Raw genomic sequence first — 18601 nt, 5'->3', positions numbered from 1 at the left:
TAAAGAATATAGAATGATGAGAGCAAAAAGAGATAGAGATAGAATGATAGAGACAGAGAGAAAGAGAGAGAGAGAGAGAGAGAGAGAGATGTCAATTTGTAAGAATTTGCGCCGATAGGACAGCCTACGTTCTTTTTTCTTTTTTGTTTTGTTCTTTGTTATAAGAAACGCTGGATCGTTTTCCTCCTCTCTAACTCTTACCGAGACGTTTCGTTTCTTCTTCGAAGCTGGTCTTCGTGAATAGAAATCTCTTAGAATATAATATAAACATACACGCTCCATTTATTATTTTTAACTTCACCATTAATATCCGTAAATCGGAATTTTTTTCGTATCCGAACAAATTTGAAGGATGTGGTTGCGTCAGGATTAATAATGCATTTATTAAACAAATTATTGCTTAAATTTTTTTTATTCTAATCTCAATTTAGAAAATTTTCAAATGGTATATGAATTTTTTTCAAAAACTTTTATCTGCTAAGAAACGTGTCGGACATAAATAATCAACGTTAAGAGTTTGTGCTAAGCGTAAAAACGTTTACGAAGTAACGATTTAATATTCTCGTGTATCGCTTAGAAAAAAGATTTTTTTCAAATAATTTCTTTTCTTTTTTTTTTTTCCCCCACCAAAGGAAAGACTTCGTTGATATATCTATTTTGTCTTTCTTTCTTTCTTTTTTTTTTTTCTTTTTTTTTTTTCAAAAAATATTTCTGTAATTTTATTCCAAACGACGCATATTTTTAAACATTTTCTTTATTAGAGAGAGATTAGAATTAAGTTTAAGACAATAGAATTATGTTGCGCTCGTTACCTCGACAATTTTCGACACACAACGTCGTTTTGCGATATATATTCGTAAATCATTATGTTTGTAGAGACGATTGTACAACTTGATGTGTGAATCAATAATAAATAATAAAGATGCACACTTTTTACCTATGATACCTGATTATTATTATATATATATATATATATATATATATATATATATATATATATATATGTACTTCATTCATCGATTACTTACCAAAAATAAAAATTATTGAGAAACTTATTCAAATTCAAATTTTACCGCGTTTTTCTTATTGGAAAATCGACGCTAATGTAAAACGTGTTCGTGAAAAGTCTACATATTCTAAAAATCCTACACTTTTGATACTTCTATTTCTTTTAAATATAAGAAATATTTATGACTGATAAATTTTCTTTTATCCGCATTCTTTTGCGAATAAAATGAATGATTTATAAAAGGTTTATTAAAAAACTCAATTATAGAAAATAATAAAATCGTATGAAACGAATACTGTATGAACAACGGGAATATAATGCTATTGATATTCCTCACACATAGACAATATGTGTAAGGTCTTCCTGATAAGAGTAGATCGATTGTGAGCATGAATCATCGAGCGAACGATGAATAACGTATTGTTATCGGAATAGGAACACAGTCGTGTCGAGGGACTTCAATGATTTCGTTGGCAATAAATATTTTGATGTTTTATTGATAATTAAAGGGTAAGTATATTCAAAGTTAAAAGTGAAAAATAATGTTCTTTTGAAGAGGAAGAGACAATAGTTTTTCTTTACAATTCTTAGTCACGTGGCGATAATACATAACAAATGAAAGCGCCATATCTATTGAACTTATTCAACAAGTTTTCATAGAAAAGACTTTTAAGATACGGCCAACGAACCGGCACAGATTACGATTTGGCGCGTTCTTCGATCACCGCCAATGAAGTTGGCACGCGCGATTTACCCAGATTGCATCTTGAAGTTGACCCCGAGTCTCCAAGTCCAAGATGGCTACTATGACAGATTCGTTGGGCTGTCAATCGAGTTTGGGATACGCCTAAATTTTTCGATCCTAACATCTCGTTTTTTAAACATTATCTTACGATGATGCTCATAAGTTTGTTCGTTACTGTGAAGACTATAGAATGCTCGATAGATGAATGATTACCTCGGACAGGTATCTCGTCCTAATTATACGTATGCTACCTTTTGTCACGCGTGTTTATTCGTTTCAACAGCATTGTTATTCTCCTACAGATTTCTTTAATATTTTATAGTTTATTCTTTGAAAATGATTCTAATATTTTCGTGAAAAGTCGAGTAAAATTAAAATGAACGTTTTAAGAATTGAGAATGATAATTTAAAATTAAAGATTTTTTTGTCTCTATTAAAACTTTCATTTGTATGAGAAAAAAACATTCAATAGATTTTTTTTCTAACGGGTATTTAGATCAATTCTCTTCCTTTCAGATATAATATTGTAAGACATAATATATTCATGAACTATAAACTTTAAAAGAAAGATGGAGGCGATTGTAGAATATAATTATTTAGCTAGGGAACCTGATGAATTAACTCTGAGAAAAGGAGACATAATAAAAGAAATTAAAGTGATGTTGGGTGGTTGGTGGGAAGGTACTTTAAGAGATAAGCGTGGCATGTTCCCTGATAATTTTGTTAAGGTACATATTACATCTTTTATAATCTGTTATTTTATTTTATTTTTAGAATCTCTAATTATGATATAATAATTGTTTATCTTGGTAGGTGTTGGATCCATCTCCAACAAGTGGTGCGAGCACAACTGAAACCGTTAGTAGTACAAAACCGGAAGAAGTCACTTTGCGTAATGGGGGATCTGGAAGGAGGTGGTGTAAAGTTCTATACAGTTATGAACCTTGTAATGAAGATGAATTAACTCTTGTACCTCAAGATTCCATAGAATTCTTGGGCGAAGTAGAGGAAGGATGGTGGAGAGGTAGACTTAGAGGGAGAGTCGGTGTCTTCCCTTCGAATTTTGTTCATTTAAGTTATGAAGAAGAAGATAAACACAAGAAAGATAAAAAGGAATATTGTAGAGTTCTCTATGCATATGAGGCAGCTAATGAGGATGAATTAACTTTGGTAGAAGGAGAAATCATTGCAATACTTTCTAGAGATGCGCCAGATAAAGTAAGTTCTTACTAAAAAAATTTAATTTTTAACAGTAAAATATATTTAATGGGAAAAGGGAAGAATAAAGCGATACTTTATTATTGTTATTAAAGGGTTGGTGGAAAGGAGAATTGAGAGGACAAATTGGCTTATTTCCTGATAATTTTGTTGAGGTTATTGGGACAAAAAATGATCATCAAGAGCAAGAACAATGGCACGAAACCAGTCAGCTAACTAGTAAATCTGTTGCAAAGCATGCTCATCAACTAAAGAAAAGTGAGAAAGCACATGCTAGAAAAAGTTTAGATCCAAAAAATATACATACAGGTATATCTTTTCATTTTATATACATGGAGTATGAAGTTTATACTTTCTAAAAAATATAATACATTATATCGCTGATATTTTAAAATCAATGATTGCTCTTATCTTTCAGATCATTTTAGTACCATGGAAACTACTAAAAAAATGATATCAACATCGTCTACTGTATCATCAACATCACCTTTGTCTAATATTGGAGGAGGGGGAGGAAGTAGTGGGGGAGGAAATGGAGAAAAGAAAACAATGGGCAATCATTCACTCATTTCTAATTTGAAACATTTTGTGAGTGATACTGGAACTAATAATAGCAATGGAAATCCAAGCATTGCACTTGGAGAAGAATTAGATGGAGTAGAAAGAGGTGAAGGAGCACCACTTTCGCACTTAACAGCTTCACGTGCAAAAGCACCCCGTCGTCGTTTACCTTCTTCTCAACATTTACGACATCATGCTACCACAACAACGATCATCTTACATAATACAACGATAACGGTATTTAATATACATTTAATTTCAATAGTACATAAAATTAACCTTCTAATAAGATTTCTTTTACCGTACATTATTTATTTTATTCGTATTTTAGGAAGATAATTTATCAAACGGTAACACTGAAGAAACATTAGAATCATTAAGGGAAGATGACAATGAAAAACTTTCAGCAAAAACAAGAAAGAAGGCACCTTGGGTATAATTACAAATTTTCGCTTTATATTAAAATAAAAATTCTTTGTTATTTAATATTCTTGATATTGTTTATTTATGTAGGTAGAAGAATTAAAAATGAATCAATCGGAAAGGAGAAAAGTCGGATCAGTTGATCGTGTTGACAAGCCGGAAGTTAAGAAAGAAAAAACTTTTTCACGGTATATTTATAAATACAATATGTATTTATTATTATTTTTAAATTTTTTTCATTTGAGACTTATATGAGAACATTTTCTAATGTAACAGGTTATCTTCTAATACTGTCGATACTGTTGTCAAACAAGAAACAGAATGTGAAGATAAACAAAAAGAAAAAGAAAAAAAGTTAGATACAACAGACCATGGGACTGTAACTACACCTGGGACTTTGTCCTTTGTTCCATATCATCTTTATAGTCAACTGCTAGAAAGGGTAAATATATACAATTATTAAATATAATTTTTCTTAAAAATATCTTTTCATATAAACAACTAAATTGTCTTAAATTTTGTATCTTTAAAATTTTTTATTTTATCAATATTGACTTATTCATATAAAGGTTGCCATGCTGGAAGAAAAACAGGCACTATTGCAGCAAACTGTACAACAACTCTCCGAACAGCTTGTACCACTTATGACAAATGCCTCTATTAATAACAAAGTTTAAAACATTTTAATATGTGAAAATTGATGCGTATTTCCTGAAACGTATTTTTATAACTTTGTTGTTTGTCATCATGTTGCAAATAACGAAGTACTAATACTACTAATAGCATAATTATTACTAGTACTATTATCATGGTTGTTATATATTTATTGATTTTGGTGGTGTCATTTTTTTGTTTGCTCCACCAATGCAGTAACAGTATTTGCCTATTCTGGCCATAAACGCAACATTCCATCTAAGATTTTTTAATCATAAATATTCTCTGTTTTTTTTCTTTGCATGATTTTGATATTTTGTGATCTCACGATATCAGCCAGATTTTTTCTTTTTTTTATTATTTCGATATTTTTTTTTTTTTTTTTTTTTTTTTAATTGTGATGTTTTATATATTAGTGACATATTTTCGCAGACAAAAACTTTTATTGTTATAAAAAAAAATACCAAAAATTGCCTCATTATAGCAATCAAAGTTTTATCTATTGAAAAAGAAAAGCTTAAGTACTTAAACCAACAGTTTAATTGAATACAATGTGATTTTTGTCGATTTAATAGATGCCTCGCAATATTCATATAACGATAATAATTCATAGTAAGTTTATTCATTCGTGAGTGCCAATACACCCTACTCTGTTCACTGCATTTGTGAGGTGCCTCCATTCATTGAAATACAAAGCACTTATCTGGAAACTCATAACCATATTTATAAATACAAGTTGTGACTAGCTTGTTGATACATTAAGTCCAAAAATTGAATGTGTCATTTTTTAAGTATTGCTTTTCAAATGGTGCTAATAAAGTAAGTGATATACAAATATATCACGAATTTGTAGTATACACATATGAATGAGGTAGTAAACAATGAGAAAAAGAATCTATCACACAGGCATGAATTGAAACATATAAAACACTTATAGTAAAACAAATAAAAAAGCTATGTTTGGCATTATTATGAAATCGTTGAACATTTGACAAATTTTTTATTTTCCTAAAAGAGCAAAATTTTAAGTAAATATATAACATGAACACGAACTAGATACGATATTTAATTTTTTATATAAATATTTGTTAAAATCTAACTACTGATTCGGGCAAAGCATACTAACATTATTCATTTCCGCAATGAGAAAATTTTCGGACATATTTTATTTATGTGTGAATGCATAAGAAACATATATAATATACAATAACGCAATATCTGAAATTTTTATTAAAAATTTAGTATAAAAATTCTAGTCTGATAAATCAAATTTTCTTGGATTATATCCTGCAAATATCAGAATACATAAAATCAATATTCGTGATCATAAATGTGACTGTTAATGTAAAATATACATTATATATGAAATATAAATATTGTGACGCATAAACTTTCTTTTACACTTAATGCGCACAGAGTTAATTTATATAATGATCAAAATTTGTCTATAAGCAACAAATAATTGCTCGTACTATTTTCTATATATTAAAAAAATTACTTTTGGTAATACCAAAGTCTTTTGGGTTTAGGGCTATTCATCTTGTTCATATTAATATTATATTTAAACTTTTGCTTCATTTTACATAACATTGCCTAATGCTGCATGAAAATTTTTAAAGCATTCCAAAAAGTTTATATATTTCTAAACAAAGATATGTAGAATAGTTATATAAATACATTCCTTATTCAAGCAATAAATAAAATATCTACTAAATAAGGAGGTATCGTTCTAGTTAAAAAAAAAAATGTGTTCATCTAATTACACATGCATTATTATAGGGTTGTGAAAAATTTGGAGCACACTTGAAATACGATGTATTTTTTTCTATGCGAATCATCCCGAATTATGATAATGCAATGTGTAAGCTTATTGCTTTTCATTAATGAATGAAACATGGTAAAAATATAACATGTGTGCAAACAAATTTTTTCAATAACAAGCTTATAAACTTCTCTTTATTATAATCTATTTTAATGCGTATTTAATCACTATGATTACACACTCTGTACCACATATTAGAAATGGCAAAAAAATATATTGCCTCTGTAAAATATATTGTAGGAACATATCAATAACTTATTACAGATATACAATTTTGCCATGTAAAATAGATTTAAAGAGAAAACTTAAAAAAAAAAAAAAACCTATAGAAAAAAGTAATTTGAATTATATTGTAGACAGAATCATAAAGCCGTAAACCCAACAAGACAATTGTTATTGAAATGAATCCTATTTGGAAAAGATATAGTACTAGTACTTTATCATCCTACTTTGTGCTAACTATATAAGTGTACAATAGTGATTAATATTTTTACTAAGTCTTCTTAACAAGCATGTAATGCTGACCATGCTTATAAAAGATATCTAACACTTTAAAACACATCATTTATTAGAAAACAACAAAATATGTGTATATCGCACCATAAACAAATCGTTTTATACTTTTATATTTCACTGCATAATAATCAAGTCAAGTGATTTTTTTATATAGCTTTATACAAGAAAATGTCATTTCTCTAAGATCATTATTTCTGCTAACAGCTTCATCACTTTTGCTTATTCTTGTAGATTTATCACAGGACAATAATAGTTTTAAGCAAAATTGGAAAAGTTCTTATATTTTTTTTTAGCACTATTTATTATATTTTCTGCATGAATATTTAATAAAAATTTATTTCTTAGAGTCAAATATATTGCAAAATTAAATAATTGAAAATTAGCAGATAAATTTTCACCATACTTTTGCTTTCTGCAGGATAATTTATGCACAAACTTTAAACATTGATTATTACTCAAATGGATAAACTACTCTTGTACTTGTGTATCATAAACTATATGGTCCATTCACTTCATCACCCTAAAATAATATAATGAAGTTATTATGTGCCATAATCGTTTTTGTTTTTCTGAATATATATTTATATATATATATATATATATATATCATTTTGTTTATCTAGTTACATTTCTTATCGATATATTTCATTTTTAAACGAACTTATTTGGCACAAAATATTGTATAATTCATTTGTAGACAGCATGAAAACGCTCAATTTTCAAATGCATTAGTTTATACTTGCCTATAATACTATAAAGGTAATTTTTACATAAGAATGGACCAATACTTTTCGCGTATTAATGAATTATTTATATGAAGCACATCAACAAATAACTAAAAAAATCCTGTTTATATAAATCTTTGTACAATCTTTATAACAAAGCTTTGATTATTTCTGTATGATATACTTTTACTAGATACTTTTAAACTTATTTTTGCACATAAATATTAATATTTTAAATTTGCAAATATATTGTATACGTTATTTTATCTATTTTATTTGTTTTATGATAATTATAAATATTTTACATGAAATAACAAAACAAAAAAAAACAAACAGATTATACTAATGTAATTTAATGGTATGTTGAGAGAACAGAAATTTTATTATACATTAATAATAAAAAAAGAGAGTACAGTCAAATGAGAGGCCTATCAGTTTTTGTATTCATTATGTAAAATATTAAATATAATTTTTGTTCTCATATTGATATTAATTTTATCTCATACTAATTCTCCATAAAATAACATAAACGAACTTTCATTTGACTGCTCTATATAGATACAGTAGAACTTCATTTATCAAAAGTATCCGATTAACAGATCTATATAATAATTTGATGATTAGGACAATATTATGATTAGTAACATATATTTATTCTTCTAAGATTGACTTAGTCTTGAGACCGTAATATTGAAATATTACATGATAAGAAGAATTTAGTTTGAATAGAAGTGTGCAACTGGATTGCATGTTTTAAACAGAATTCAGAATTAAAATGTAATATGAATTAAACAATGATAAATGGAGATTTATTGTAGTTACAAAATTCACAAATATATTTTAATCTTCATCCAGAACCATATATAAAATAATTGCTCATATATATATATATATATATATATATATATATATATATATATATATATATATATATATATATATAAAAGAAATATGTTATATATTATATAATAATATATAAGCATAATATATACATAATATATGCATATACGTACATATATATTTTTTTAATAGTTCGTTTCTTATTGTTGCTTTACATCGAATGTCATTGTAAGACATTTATATATCATACATGTTTTATTATTAACATGTTTTTTAAAGTCCTATTAAAACCATTGTTTCAGTAACAATGTATCTTAAGATCCAGGATAAATGTTACGTTATAGCTTGTTAAAGACAATGTGTGTAGATGTAATTAATAGTTTTAAGACCATAAGCTTTACAAATATAGAATTGAAGTATCAGGAAGAGCATTTTTAAAATTATTAAATTAAAAATATGTATATATATATATATATATATATATATATATATATATATATATATATATATATATATAACATACACACACAGACACAAATACGAACACGAACATGCATTCATACACATAAGCAACAATGAGTGAGAGTTATATTTTTCTTCTTGTTTCCTGTCAATTGTGCGCACGTACAGAGTTATGTTGTTTTAATTCATATTTGTAAATATTCTAGTTCTCTAAGCATAATACTAAAGATTCTTGTAGTTTTAGATTAAATATCTGTACATAAGTAGATTCAACTTTTATTTACCCTGATACAAATATTATCCATATGTATATATAATTATATAATTATGTTATAATATTATATTTTTTATTTATTGATATTGTGGAAAAATTTCACATATATAAGGTAACGAAACGTAACAAGGTATAACTTTCCAAAAAGCTGTAATGGATGAATTAGATGAAGACGTAAGAATAGCAACGCATCCTCTTGAATTAGAAGGTTCTCTTATGCCCCATGCACGATATTCGAAACACAACAAAGGTTCATCTGTAGTAATAATGAAACCAAAATTAATATTTTGTAATTGAACCTTTAACGGTCGAAAGAACATATATAATGTCCATCACAGTTACGCAATTATGCTATAAAAAATAAAATGCCTCTTTTTTCTTTTTTTTTTTTTTCCTCCTAAATTTAGCTAATACTTTGTCATCTTGTAAAAGTGTATTAAAAAAAAAAGCATTGACCGTTAAGGGTGGATTAATATTATCTTAAAGTCTCATAAAATAATAATATATAAAAAATAAATAAATTACAACCGAACGAATTTTTCCAAATTTTTTCGTCGTCATTATTACTCAGACCAACGTATCTTGGAATCTTATGCGAAAGAAACTTAGCCAAGCCATTCATACGTTCTTCGCTTATCACATGCGCAAGTGATCCGTTCAATTTCTGACAAAACATTTGAGCTTGAGTATAATTTAAATTGTTATTCGATAACATAAATAATCCTGCTTCGGGTACACAAACTATTGTACCTCCTCCTGAAAGATATCAATTTTTTTCTTTTTTCATTACAACAAATAAATTAATTTTCATTTAGTTTCGTGTTAATTACCAGAATTGATGTAATTAGGATAAATGCTGTAGTATCGATAATTCTTGTCCCTTATCAATGACGAAGAGTTATATATTTCTGGACATTGTAAAGCCTGGCACAGATTTCTGTTCGAAGCTTCATTTCTCAAATGATTTCTAATGATACTTCCTTTATTAATTAAAAAGGGCAAGATACTTTTTATTAAAAAGAATGTTTTATGTATAATAATATTTTTTTTTGTGTTTCCTCACCATTTAAATTGATGTTTAGGCCGAAGTTAAACGCCAATGCTTTCCTCGATGCAGCGAATTCTTTACACTCGTACAAATTATGAACTATTTTTCTTGAAATAATTGTTTCATCCGAACGTGCTCCGATACGGCTTAATTTATACGATGGCAATTTTCGAAGATTAATAGTACAACAACGATCACAATGACTTGAGTCCAATAAAAAATTTGTTATCAATAAGACAGATAATATAATGAAATAGTTCATATCTGTATTAATAAATTACGAACTCTGCAAGTATTTGAAAAGAACGTCTGATAATAATATTACAATGTAACATCATGTAGATAATATTATATTTCATGTGATCGAAAAAAGGAAATAAATGTCACACGAATATCCGGATAAAGTTGACGCACCAACAATGCAACACAATTCAAATTAAAATTACTGAAAGATCGTACTTATAGTAATAGCATCAGTATGGATACATATAAATGCGTGTATCCTATATACTGATAAAAGGATTAGATAATAGATGAATCATTCATCTAATCGGTAATCAATAAAGTAATGTAGACTTCAGAAATAATTCCAATATACAATTTATTACGCATTCATAGTATCGATCGATATGTGAAAAGCTGTAATAACATAATATTGCTTGAGTAGATTGTTTTATCGTTAAATGAAATCATAATATTAACTCTTTCCTATTCTAATAATTGTAGGTATGGGTGTTCCGTTAATCGCTCTCACAATTGTTGACATAAAATCAATTCGCCTGAAAACCCTAATCTTAGGGATTAAGCGTCTGAAAGGTTTATCTTTTGTTTATATTTCATAAATATGAAGTATAAGAAAGTTCCGTAAGATTCATTGCTTAAAGTAAATGTTAAAAATACCGGATGTACTCAAATTTTTACGAGAAAAAATGAAATAAAAATTTATCACACTTATTCAGAGCGATTTTTCTTTTTTAGGATAGAATCTTAGTACAATGTAAACGATTATTACAATGTAAACGGTATTATCACACACTTCGTATATTGCTTAATATCTCTGTCTAAAAATCTTTTTTGGACTTGACAGACAATTAGGCTATGCTTGAGAAAAGATCACAGGGTTGTGTGCTTTGCCAAAACATTAAGCCAACAAACGATCGAGCGCTTTACAAACTTCATCGAATATTTCATCGACGCTTCCTTCGGCGTTAATCTGGAAACATTTGATTAAAATCAGATATAAAATAAAGATTATTCGATTATTATTAACAAAATTATTAACATTTTATATGCGCGTGATGGAATATTTTTTTTTTACTTAATTTATGCGTTTTCTCAATACCAGGACAATTTCTGACGCATAAATATAGTTTTCTTAAATACTATTTTAAATATGTTACGTATGACTTTTAGTGGTGTTAATTTTATTTCGTGAAATCGTTAAAAATAATCAGCGATATATGTGACAAATATTCCTCACACGTATAAGGTGTTAATGAAAATGAAATCATACCCTAACAAGTTTGTCCTTGTAATGTTCTACAATTTTGTCATTCTTTTCGTTAAATATCTCGATTCTTTTCTTGATGGTCTCAGCGTTATCGTCAGCTCTTTGAGATACTTCGGCACGGCCGAGAAGCCTTTTAGTCATTGTTTCGTTAGATACATCAAAAAATAAGATGAGATCAACTGGACAAACCTATTCAACGATCATTCCAAATGATATCAATTTAATCGAAAAAAGAGAAATTGATATCTTACATTTTTTTCAAAAAGGATCCCTTGTTCCAATTCACGAGGATATCCATCGATAAGGAAACCTGTTTTCGTAGTACCTTCGGTACTTGCTTTTTCCATCTTTTCCTTTATAAGTTCCAACACGATATCCTACTGAAAAAAGAGATCATTCCTCTCTATGATATTTTCATTGTAAATTGAATCTTTTTTAGAAATTTAAAGTTGAATATAAATATCGAATATCTTTCTTTTACCGTTGGTACGAATAAGCCCTTGGACATTAATTCTTGAAGCGAAGCTCCTCTAGGGCTACCGCTTGCTACTTCATCTCGCAAAAGATCACCGCTACTTAAATGTAAAAATCCATATTTTTTGATTATACGATCGCATTGCGTTCCCTTTCCACATCCAGGACCACCAATCACCCATATCGTCTTCATATTTTCTGACGAATTAAATTCTATCAAATTTGATTTCGGTAAGTCTTCTGTTTTTTGTATTCGTACTTTACAAAGATTCTTAGTGCACCTATCTAATCCTTCCTCAACCTACAATTTTATATTTTTATTATATTGATAAATCATTTTTAACGAAAGAATTTTTTTTCTATCGATAAAAAAGATGTGAAAACTGATTTATTCATTTTCATATCGTCGCTTGTTTCACGGTATATAATAAATTATTCATTAGAGAGTTAAAAGGTTAATTATAAACGTTCATCTCATGCTTAAGTTTATTTGTTTAAAAAAAAATTTTACACAGGGTCCATTATATATGGAAAAACCGGCACCCATCCTGTATTATTTACTCGATTCTTTTTTCTTATTTTTTTTCTTCTTTTTCCATTATAAATATAAATTCTAATATTAAAGCTTCGACGGCATTAAAGCCTTCTTCCACATGACATACATTTTTAAACAGCGACACTGTACTTGACCTACTTCAAACGAGACTCACCTATTGCGATCTCCTTCTCGCTAATGGATTTTTTTCAATATCAAAATGTTATCTGATAAATACATTTTAATCAAATCTAATCAATCAATTTTAATATGTTTCTTTACTACAAGATAAAAAATATCGTGACATATAATTATTAATCAATATAATTCAATATGAAATATTGATATCGTGTTTTTCTATATAATAATGTTAATAAAAAAAAATATATATATGTATACATAATTATGCTAATAATCTATTTTAATAAATCATCACGAATTAGATCCAAAATTCGTACAGTTTTTCATCCTACAAAATAATGAAGTTTGATAAAACAGGGGAAATTAAATTAATAAAAATGATTTTAATTATAATAAATCAATGATAAACGAATGAAAAAAGATTCTTAAAAGTGTCCACCTTGGAGAGTTAGAGTACTCACTATCTACATGACCGGACGTCGCAAGTTCCGTAGTCGCAACCACAGTCGCTACTGCCGACAAGAATAGTTCAGTAGTGCTTTCGCGTGAAAATTTCGAATATATCGATTTGCCATTGGCTCGTGGATGATAAGTGGGGGTAAAATTTTGCGCATTCGCACTGACTTAAAGGTCACGTATTACATTCAGTCAGATTCAGGAAGAGAAACGATCCAATTTGCTATCATAAGTTTCGAAGAATTAAATCGATAGACACATACAAATTGTTAATTAAAAGTTGAAAAAAAAAAGAAAAAAAGAAAAAGTAATATATTCCTTATCGTGTAATTTGAAATCATTTATACCGTCCTACGATATTTTTATCGTATAACTATTATCATTTTTTTTATTTCTATTAATAACATAAAATATCAAAGAAGTGATGATGTGTTATAAATGATCGAGTTATTTTCATTAATGTTAATTACATACTATTATATCAAATGGATTATTTATTGTTATCGATGTTACATCGTAATAAAATATTCGTTACCTTATAATTATTATGATTAAATGTCAGAAGTAATAAATAGTCACGTAAAGACAAATTCAAAAGAAAGAGATAAGAATAGACGAACAGCTTGCGTGAAAACACGATTTAACAATGCTTCTTATCTTTCGTAATAATCAGAAGAGAATAAAATGATTAAAAGAAATAAAAAGATAGAGAAACGAATAGTATATACTGAAACAAAAAGAAGAAAAGCAAAAAGATATGAACGTAATCGACAGAGAACGCTCACGTTCTTCTCCGACAACTTTCGATTGAATCGCTGAACGATGTATTAAAAAAAAATCTGTAAATTTATATATATATATATATGTGTGTCCATATATACGCGCGCGCAGTGATGCTTTACTACTTAGGAGCGATTAAAAATAAATGTGTAGGTGGAGCTTGATCCCGGGTAATATCGTGTGACAGTATATATCCTTAGAAATTTTATCCTACCACATTTACGAGATTAAAATTTTTATGTATTTATTAAAAAAATCTTCTGTTTCATATTTTCATTCTAGATATACGAAATTTTCATGTTTTGAAGGAAAATCATTAAACGCCTTTCTTTCTTATTTCTTTTACCTATGTATTTAAAAAAAGAAAGTAATATAGTAATACATACACATACGTACTGTAAGCATATACTGAAATATATACAACACACACGTCTGTATATATCTATGTATGTATATATGTATATATGTATCTATGTATGTATGAATGTTCGTAACAACGCATTATTAAACTAAAAATAAATACATCTGCACTATTATTTTTGAATACACACATTTAAAAATTGTTTAACAAGATTATTTTTTGATTTTCTTTTTCTACTTTGTAATATATTTTTAATTGTTTAATTTGATTTTAATTAAACTAACAAAATTAAAAAGTTTTATAGCAAAAAAATTCATTTACTACGTTCCCGTTTTTATATTTCTCCATAAAAATTCTCGATCTTTCATACATTATATTAAGCTTTTAATTTCCGCATACATTATAATTAAGATTAATGATAAATATACATCATTATTATTTTATTTAATTAATTGTTTTTATCTCGTAGAATATCAAATAAATTCGAACTGTAATATAAAAGGCGGGAACCCAATATAGTGACGTTTTAGTAAAGGTTAGTTCTCTCTCTCTCTCTCTCTCATGTATATTTTATTACAATTACTTGTTGCTGATTGGTGAATTATTATACTTGTATTATTGTATAATGTTTTATATCTTTTAATATCTTTTTCATTTAAAAAATAATAAAAGTAATATATTATATATATATATATATATCAATTGCTATATATGTTTTTATATTTCATAATTGAAGGTACAGGATCTGTCGATAATGAAGATACAAACAAATTTTTACTCCTCTGCAGAAGTTCGTAAACCTTATTAAATGGTTCATGACAATTTGTTCTGAACTTAAGATTCTGATTTTTTGCTAAAAACCACATTGGGTGAATTTAAAGGAAAAATTTCATACAAGAATTTAAAAAGATGGTAGGTTTTTCTAATACAATATGTTATTATATATAAACATACACTTGTTTTACATTAGCTTGTATTTTTTATATAAAACAATGTAACCAAATATTACTTGACTTTTCTATCTTAGCCATGAATTATATTTTATGTTATTCCTTCAAATTAATTTATTTATTCATATTCTATGTTAGTAAAATTTTTTTTTTATATTTTTTTTTCATTAATAAAACTATGATCATATACATATATACGTACACAAAAGCTTTGTAAGATTTTATTAGAGATTATATTCTTCTAACCTTATAAGGAAATTAATTTTGACTCACGCCCACTTAACTTTGCCGGTAAAAGAAGTATTTATCTTTTTAGAATATAAAGATAATATATATATATATACATTATAATTAATATTACATATATATTTATTTACTTAATTAATTACTTAAATAAAAACTCATACTTTGTATTTTCTCTTGTTTAAAATACGTAAAAGAACAAATTCAGAAATTTACAATATTATATTGTCATAGAATAAAAAATCATTCTAACAAACTAGCCAAGTATCTTAAATGTTTTATAGATAATAAATGAATGACTATAGACTCTCAATTCAGTTGTTTTAAATAGTATAATATAATAAAGTGCACAATTGATAAAGAATATTTAATAATTTGTAAAGCATTGGAAAAAATTATATAAAAAAGCAAAAAGAACAAAAATTAAAAAGATGGGAAGATATATGAGAGTACTATTCACTTTTGTTATTAAAAAGATATTTTTTATTGACGTTATATCTTATACCAATTAATTTTTATTTCCAGCAACCTCAAATAATTTTGTTGAAAGAAGGTACAGATGCATCTCAAGGAAAACAACAAGTAATATCAAATATAAATGCATGTCAAGTGGTTGTAGATGCTGTGAGGACCACGTTAGGTCCTCGTGGTATGGATAAGCTTATTGTAGATCAAAATTCTAAAAGCACTATTTCTAATGATGGTGCTACTATATTAAAACTATTAGAAATTGTACATCCTGCAGCTAAGACCTTGGTAGACATTGCGAAGTCTCAAGATGCAGAGGTAAATTTCATTATATTACAAAATTTTTATGGTATTTTTCTCTCTATTAAAGTATAGAACAAAAGTATAAAAAAGAAATACTGTTGTTCTTTATTTAGAGAAAATTGAACAGAGGATGTATAGACTAGTAATTTCTTGTAGTTATGAAATTGCTTCAATAATATCCAACATATAAATGGAAGTAATCTTAGAACCAAAATTTAATAAATTGGAATATATTATTTTGTGTAGGTTGGCGATGGTACAACCAGTGTTGTTCTATTAGCAGGAGAATTTCTGAAACAAATGAAACCATTTATCGAAGAGGGTGTGCATCCACGTATCATAATCAAAGCTTTGCGTCGTGCTTTACAACTTGCAATTGAGAAAATCAATGCATTAAGTATTAAAATGAATAAAGATGATCTTAAAAATCAAGAAAACCTCTTGAAAGAATGTGCAGCCACTTCTATGAGTTCAAAATTAATTCATCAGCAAAAGAAGTATTTTAGCGAATTAGTTGTGAAAGCTGTTATGATGTTAGATGATTTATTGCCTTTAAATATGATCGGTTTTAAGAAGGTATTATATTTGTTTTTACTGATAATACATGTACATATAAAATATGTTATTAACTCATTAAAAACTTGCAATTATTTATTTAATATATAGGTATCTGGCGGAGCTTTAGAGGATTCAGAGTTAATTGAAGGTGTTGCATTTAAAAAAACTTTTTCATACGCTGGATTTGAAATGCAGCCTAAGAACTATTCCAATTGCAAAATTGCTCTATTAAACATTGAATTAGAACTTAAAGCAGAGAGAGATAATGCGGAAGTTCGTGTAGATAATGTTGCAGAATATCAGAAAATCGTTGATGCAGAATGGAAAATTTTATATGATAAACTTGAAAAGATTTGGCAAATTGGGGCAAATATAGTATTATCGAAATTGCCGATTGGAGATGTAGCGACACAATATTTTGCCGATAGAGATATGTTTTGTGCTGGTAGAGTTCCAGATGAAGATTTAAAGAGAATAATGAAAGCATGTGGAGGAAGCATTTTGACTACTATACATGATATCAAAGAATTAGATCTTGGAGATTGTGGTCTCTTTGAAGAAAAGCAAATTGGTAGCGAAAGGTAATGAAAAAACAATTTTTTTTTTTTTTTTTTTTTTAATCTGTTCTACTGGTACTAAAAGCTATAATATTTCTGTTTTTTAGATTTAATGTACTCCGTAAATGTCGTAATGCTAAAACTTGTACATTTATTTTACGTGGCGGAGCAGAACAATTTTTAGAAGAAACGGAAAGATCTCTTCACGATGCAATTATGGTAGTAAGACGTATGGTAAAAAATGATGCCATTGTTGCCGGTGGTGGGAGTATCGAAATGGAACTATCAAAAACTTTGCGCGATTATTCCCGTACAATTGCAGGGAAAGAACAGTTACTAATTGGTGCATTGGCAAGAGCTCTTGAAATTATACCTAGGTATAGATTTTATTTAAATTACTTTCACTTGCAAAAACTCTTTGAAAATGTAATCATTCTTTTTTTTTTTTTGCTGTAGACAATTATGTGACAATGCCGGTTTTGATGCAACAAATATTCTAAATAAATTGCGACAGAAGCATCATAAAGGCCTGTATTGGTATGGTGTTGATATAAATTCTGAAGATATAGCTGACAATATGGAAGCTTGTGTTTGGGAACCTGCAGTAGTTAAAATCAATGCTTTAACTGCAGCAACCGAAGCTGCCTGTTTAATTTTATCTGTAGATGAGACAATAAAAAATCCAAGAAGCACTAATGATTCTGAAGGTCGTGGAATGGGAAGACCAATGTAATATGTCATTACATTGGAGAAGAAAACTAAAAAAAAATAAACAAAGAATTTTAATCTTCATGTACTACAGTAAATATTCTGTTGTACTTATTAACATTGAAAGTTTAACAACTATATATTATTAATTTTACAAATTAAGATTTGATTTGTATATGATATTTTTCAGTTGCAGCATACAATAAATACATGAGCGATATTACTTAAATGAACAATCCCATTATCCAAATTGAAAATCA

The 18601-nt window shown here is 27.5% G+C and overlaps 4 protein-coding genes across 13 annotated transcripts; 2 read left to right on the top strand and 2 right to left on the bottom strand.

Moving 5' to 3' along the window:
- The first annotated feature begins 1389 nt into the window (after nucleotides 1–1389).
- Nucleotides 1390–7943, top strand: LOC124948757 (SH3 domain-containing kinase-binding protein 1-like). 7 transcript variants are annotated; one of them, XM_047492871.1, is made up of 10 exons: nucleotides 1645–1976; nucleotides 2271–2280; nucleotides 2355–2482; nucleotides 2568–2972; nucleotides 3068–3281; nucleotides 3391–3770; nucleotides 3865–3966; nucleotides 4047–4144; nucleotides 4233–4398; nucleotides 4526–7943. In XM_047492871.1, the coding sequence occupies exons 3-10, from the start codon at nucleotides 2414–2416 to the stop codon at nucleotides 4631–4633; spliced, it is 1542 nt and encodes a 513-aa protein (XP_047348827.1). In that variant the 5' UTR covers nucleotides 1645–1976; nucleotides 2271–2280; nucleotides 2355–2413; the 3' UTR covers nucleotides 4634–7943. The 7 variants fall into 7 exon arrangements, with proteins under 7 accessions (XP_047348826.1, XP_047348824.1, XP_047348821.1 ...); XM_047492870.1 differs by lacking the exons at nucleotides 1645–1976; nucleotides 2271–2280 and adding an exon at nucleotides 1390–1519; XM_047492868.1 differs by lacking the exon at nucleotides 1645–1976 and adding an exon at nucleotides 1399–1519 and having other exon boundaries at nucleotides 2271–2482.
- Nucleotides 7944–9235: 1292 nt separating this feature from the next.
- Nucleotides 9236–10896, bottom strand: LOC124948762 (C-type lectin domain family 4 member E). The gene is made up of 4 exons (XM_047492882.1): nucleotides 10313–10896; nucleotides 10080–10229; nucleotides 9778–10005; nucleotides 9236–9505 (listed from the first exon to the last, which is right to left on the bottom strand). Exons 1-4 carry the CDS (start codon nucleotides 10557–10559, stop codon nucleotides 9327–9329), a joined length of 804 nt encoding a protein of 267 aa, XP_047348838.1. The 5' UTR covers nucleotides 10560–10896; the 3' UTR covers nucleotides 9236–9326.
- Nucleotides 10897–11379: 483 nt separating this feature from the next.
- On the bottom strand, nucleotides 11380–14234 carry LOC124948764 (adenylate kinase isoenzyme 1). Of its 3 annotated transcripts, none has more exons than XM_047492886.1 (5): nucleotides 13949–14234; nucleotides 12289–12582; nucleotides 12059–12184; nucleotides 11811–11996; nucleotides 11380–11510 (listed from the first exon to the last, which is right to left on the bottom strand). In XM_047492886.1, the coding sequence occupies exons 2-5, from the start codon at nucleotides 12472–12474 to the stop codon at nucleotides 11439–11441; spliced, it is 570 nt and encodes a 189-aa protein (XP_047348842.1). In that variant the 5' UTR covers nucleotides 12475–12582; nucleotides 13949–14234; the 3' UTR covers nucleotides 11380–11438. The 3 variants fall into 3 exon arrangements, with proteins under 3 accessions (XP_047348842.1, XP_047348841.1, XP_047348843.1); XM_047492885.1 differs by lacking the exon at nucleotides 13949–14234 and adding an exon at nucleotides 13419–13562; XM_047492887.1 differs by lacking the exon at nucleotides 13949–14234 and adding an exon at nucleotides 12992–13017.
- Nucleotides 14235–15320: 1086 nt separating this feature from the next.
- LOC124948758 (T-complex protein 1 subunit eta) lies at nucleotides 15321–18564 on the top strand. Of its 2 annotated transcripts, XR_007100829.1 has the most exons (7): nucleotides 15321–15466; nucleotides 16273–16533; nucleotides 16765–17094; nucleotides 17185–17657; nucleotides 17741–18010; nucleotides 18090–18434; nucleotides 18532–18564. XR_007100829.1 is itself a non-coding variant. In XM_047492872.1 (6 exons), exons 1-6 carry the CDS (start codon nucleotides 15464–15466, stop codon nucleotides 18364–18366), a joined length of 1614 nt encoding a protein of 537 aa, XP_047348828.1. In that variant the 5' UTR covers nucleotides 15321–15463; the 3' UTR covers nucleotides 18367–18564. The 2 variants fall into 2 exon arrangements, 1 of the variants encoding a protein (XP_047348828.1); XM_047492872.1 differs by having other exon boundaries at nucleotides 18090–18564.
- Nucleotides 18565–18601: the final 37 nt, after the last annotated feature.

The sequence above is a fragment of the Vespa velutina genome, chromosome 4, assembly GCF_912470025.1.
Source record: "Vespa velutina chromosome 4, iVesVel2.1, whole genome shotgun sequence".
Lineage (NCBI taxonomy): Eukaryota > Metazoa > Arthropoda > Insecta > Hymenoptera > Vespidae > Vespa > Vespa velutina.
The sequence above is the reverse complement of the archived record's forward strand: the minus strand, read 5'-3'. Positions and strand labels throughout refer to the sequence as shown.